General features: G+C 62.3%; 1 protein-coding gene across 1 annotated transcript; it reads left to right on the plus strand.

Annotated features, from left to right (window-relative positions):
* Window positions 1-1,864: 1,864 nt before the first annotated feature.
* LOC126119050 (serine/arginine repetitive matrix protein 1-like) lies at window positions 1,865-4,006 on the plus strand (the record flags this gene model as incomplete). Its single annotated transcript, XM_049915057.1, has 2 exons — window positions 1,865-2,734; window positions 3,116-4,006. Coding segments are annotated over exons 1-2 (1,761 nt in total), but the record flags the coding sequence as incomplete, so codon positions are not given.
* Window positions 4,007-4,765: the final 759 nt, after the last annotated feature.

The following is a 4,765-nucleotide window of genomic DNA, read 5'->3' on the forward strand; positions in this document are numbered from 1 at the left end:
GCTGGACGCGGAGAAGCTGGCGCCGTTTATCAAGAAGTACCTCAAGTCGGCCGTGGTGGCGGGCGAGCTGGTGCAGACGAAGGGGAAGGGCGCGTCCGGCTCTTTCAAGCTTGCCGGCGCCGGCGGCGGGGCGGCTGAGGGCGGCAAGGCTCGTGCTGGCGGTGCCAAGAAGAAGCGCGCCGCTCCGGCCAGCAAGGAGAAGAAGGGCGCCCGTGCGGCCGGCGCAAAGAAGGCTGGTGGCGTGAAGGCGGCGACTGGTCGGAAGGCGGGCGCCGCCAAGAAGGCGTCTGCGGCGTCGGCCGCTCCCGCCGGTGCGAAGAAGGCGGCTGCTGCCAAGCCGGCCAAGGCCAAGTCGCCGTCGAAGGCGAAGAAGGCCGCCAAGGTTCCGACGAAGAAGCCGAAGGCGCCGCGCCCGAAGAAGGCGACGACGCCGTCTAAGGCGAAGGCTTCGCCCAAGAAGAAGAAGTAGAGAGGAATGGGAAAGGAAGGGTTGGCGGTTGACTCCGTCGTCCGCACCCCCCGTCCCCGTCGTCTAGTGGCGCGCAACAGACGCGCGGCCCAAAACGGCCCTTCTCAGGGCCATCAAAGCACGTCGGGAAGGTTTTGATTGTCGTGTTTGTGTTGCGGTGTGGTTGTGTCGTCTGGCGTTTCTGTATGCCCGTGTGTGGATACTGTTTGCGTGCCGTGGTGGTTGGATTGCGGGGGGGGGGTCGGTGGCGGGTGCGGGCGGCGGTAGCGGTTTTGTCGTTGCGGTTGATTGTCGCCGTTTTTTTTTTTTGGTCGCGGCCGGCCGACGGTTGGTTTTGTGTCATGTTGTTTGAATACTTTGGTTGGCCTGCCTGCCGTCTTCTCGGATGTGTCTTGTCTTGTGTGTGTGTTCTTGCAACGGGGGCGGGGGACGTTGAGATGTGGAAAGGGTCGGTGGCGTTGGACGTGCCTGGCTTTTTGTTTCGTTTTCTTTTCGAAACGAAGCGGCGGCCGGCCGTGTGGTTGACGGCGTCGGCCGATGGGTATTGTGCGCTTTGAGCGCCGCGCCGGGGAGGCATGATGTTGATTGTTGCGCGCGCCAGCAAGCTGGCAGGGGAGAGCGGCTGTGGCGGACGGACGGGAAGTGGAAGTGGTGTTTTGTCTTTGGTTCTGTGGTTGTGGGGCGAGAGGCGACCGACAAAGTTTGCTCGCGACGGAGTGATGTTAGTGGCCCTTAAAAGGGCCGTTTTGTTTGTTGCGTGCGTGGGCGGTGCCCAGCGGCTGGCGCGGTGTTTAGGCGCGCTCGCCGCGGATGCGGCGCGCGAGCTGGATGTCCTTGGGCATGATGGTGACGCGCTTGGCGTGGATTGCGCACAGGTTGGTGTCTTCGAAGAGGCCGACGAGGTAGGCCTCGCTGGCCTCCTGCAGGGCCATGACCGCGGAGCTCTGGAAGCGCAGGTCGGTCTTGAAGTCCTGGGCGATCTCGCGCACTAGGCGCTGGAATGGCAGCTTGCGGATGAGCAGCTCTGTGCTCTTCTGGTAGCGCCTGATTTCTCGCAGGGCGACGGTGCCCGGCCTGTAGCGGTGGGGCTTCTTGACGCCGCCGGTGGCGGGCGCGCTCTTCCTCGCCGCCTTGGTGGCGAGCTGTTTGCGCGGCGCCTTTCCGCCGGTGGACTTGCGGGCCGTTTGCTTTGTGCGGGCCATAGCGGTAGCGGTTAGCGGAGCGGCGTGGAGGCGAGCGAGGTGCTGCGTCGGGTGCTGCCTTGACGACACGGGCGCGCGCCAGCCACCGTGGTGCGCTTATATGCCCTCGGTTGCGCGTGGTGGGGGGAGGGCGGGCCAGAGTCTATATAGGGGGGCTGGCGCGTGCGCCGGGCGCAGACCACTCGAGTTAGCGATGCCGCGCGAGACGGACGCGCGCGCCGAGCGCTCCGCTCCCGAGCCCGCTAACATGCGTACGACTGCTCCAGCGGACAGGGCCGCGTCCCTGCACGCTACTGGGGTCGAGTCGAGTACGTCAGAGACGCTACCGAGCACCTCTGATAGTACTCCTCCCCCAACGAGCGTCGACGAAAGTGTTATCAACTGTGCACATGCAGTTCGCGTCACCCGCGTTAGTGATACTGCGTTTTCGATCACGCGCGAGTGTTGTGCGTCGATGCAGCAGCCATTGGAGACGCCTCCGGACGTCCCCACAACGCAGCAGGACAGCGAAGATGCACTGCAGCTACTTTTAGGGCTGATGCCACATGCAGCCACTGCTCCTCTTGGCGACGACACGGATAATGAAGAGGAGGAGATGCAGGTGGAAAACCCACAGGCAAACGCCCAAGCCAGTTCGTCACGATCCTCGCGAAAGAGGCAGAAATCGGACGACGAGTCCTCAGCCCCGGACGCGCGCAAATTCCGGAAGGAAAACGCGCCAACCGGGACAACACCGCGACGCCGCGCGCGCGCCCCAAGGGTTGACAAAGACGGCTTCACGCCAGCGAAGAAGACCGCAAAACCCAGGCAACAGCTGACCACAGCACCCCTTGGCACAAGCAATTCCTTCGACGCCCTCAGCGACTCGGAAGAAGAGGACCTGGCGCTGCCACCACCGCAACAGCGACAGACGCCGCCGCCGCTCGTGATCAAGTTTGAAGGGCATTTTCGCGAGCTTCAGAACGCTCTTAACTTGCTGATCGGCAGGGACAATTATAGTGTCAGCGTGTCAGGCGAAGACCTGCACAGAGTGAAAGTTAAGAGCAGTGAACACTTCGCAAAAGTGAGTGAAGAGTGTACCAAACGCGGATGGCACTTTTTCACTTACAGCGCCAACAGGAAGAAGCCTATTAAGGTGGTCTTCCGCAAAATACCTCGCAGCATGAAACCTGCAGAGGTTAAAGAAGACCTCGAAGAGATGGGTTATTGCGTTGAGGATGTGATTAGAATGGGACCTCATCGCACCAAAGCGCGAAACCCGCTATTCCTCGTTATTGCGGCCAACACCGCGGAAAACAGGAAGCTATTCCAGCTGAAACGAATAGGCAACATCGAGGTGATTGCTGAAGTTCTTCGTAATAAGGCGGCATATACACAGTGTTTCCGTTGCCTCGAACTTGGCCACTCCACGAAATACTGTGGCATGCCCGCTTTCTGCGTAAAGTGCGGCGAACAGCACGCCACTGAAGGGTGTGAAAAATTGGGAGTGCCGCACAAAGACTTTACACCCAAGTGCAAACTGTGCGGCGAAGAACACTGCGCCAACTACAGAGGTTGCACAAAACATAAAGCGTTTGCGGCCCGCGCACGCGGAAACGACGCACAGCAACGGCGAGTTCCGGCGGGAAACTCTCACCCACGTGGAGCCCCAGCGCCCGCCAACAGCCGGACAAAGAGAAGACGCGGTCGCCGAGGCCGCGCCACCGGAAGAGCGCATTCCGGAGCGGTCGTCAACCCCGGCCAGCAGCAGGGGAACTCCAACGCCCGGAACAAAGAACCGCAGCGGCACCACAGGCAGCCGCAGAACACCGCCCCGGCAGCAAAAGGAAATGGCGGACCAGCTCCGCACGCCGCCATACTCCAGGTACCTGCGCGCCAACCCGCTGCCCCTGCAGCAGCTCACCAGGCCGTAGCTCCGCCCTCCCCGCCGCAGCGCGAGGCCAGGACGGCGGCGCAGCGGGTGGTAGCCCCGCCTCCCGCGCCCCTGCCACGGCAAGCGGCCCCCTCGGCCGTTCCTCGCACCGGCCGGGCGGACCAATCAGCGCAGCCCGCCCCGGACCAGAACAGCATGGCGGACTTTCCGGAGCCGCGATGGCGGCAGCAGCGGCCAACCACGGCTCAGCAGCGACCTCCACGGCAGCAGCGGCCAACCACGGTACAGCAGCAAACTCCCGCAGCCCTCGTCGACGCCTGTCAACAAAATGGCGGCATCCGGGAGACTGGAAGCGGCCATGTTGTCGGGCCCCGACAAGATGGCGACCGCATTGACCGCCTCCTCGACACAATGCAGCACATGATGGCTCGGATGTCCGAGCTAATGGCCGCAGTACACCAGGTACTCGCCGTTGCAACATCCTCAGCCCAGCATGCCTGAACACCACAGGAGCACGAGGATCTGCGTGTTCAACGCTAATGGCCTGAGGACGCAAGACGGCGAGTTCCGGCAGTTTCTACGCGACGAAGACATCGACATCTGCCTCGTCGCGGAAACGCACCTAAAGCCTGGCGTACGAGTCGGAGTGGCCAACTACGCCTGCTACCGTTACGACCGACCGACTGCAGGGGGCGGCACGGCTGTTTACGTCCGACGCTCCATTCGTCACCATCGTGTTCCTGTGCCGGAGCTCACTGCAATGGAAGCAGCCGCCGTTGCAGTCGACACCGTGCACGGACGAATCACGTTCGGCGCCGTCTACAGGCCTCCACGCGGTGCACTGAACGCAGAAGACGTTAACAAGCTCCTGTCCCTCCCAGGCAACATCATACTGGGAGGCGACTGGAACGCTAAGCACGCTGCCTGGAACAGCCGCGTCACCAACACCAGCGGTCGACGGTTGCAACGTGTGGTCGAACGACACGACGCGATAGCCGTGGGACCACATGAACCGACCATCTACCCAGCAAGAGGGCGTGAGGACGTGCTGGATTTCCTTATCCTTAAAGGAATCCGGCAACACGTAGCAGCCAGCACCCGGACGGCACTCTCCTCAGACCACCTGCCGGTAATCTTCACGCTCGACTCGGAGATAATGCCGATGCGACGACACGGACTCGACCTCAGGGGCATCAACTGGGAAGAGTACCGTGAAAACGT

This window comes from Schistocerca cancellata, unplaced genomic scaffold, assembly GCF_023864275.1.
Source record: "Schistocerca cancellata isolate TAMUIC-IGC-003103 unplaced genomic scaffold, iqSchCanc2.1 HiC_scaffold_362, whole genome shotgun sequence".
Classification (NCBI taxonomy): domain Eukaryota; kingdom Metazoa; phylum Arthropoda; class Insecta; order Orthoptera; family Acrididae; genus Schistocerca; species Schistocerca cancellata.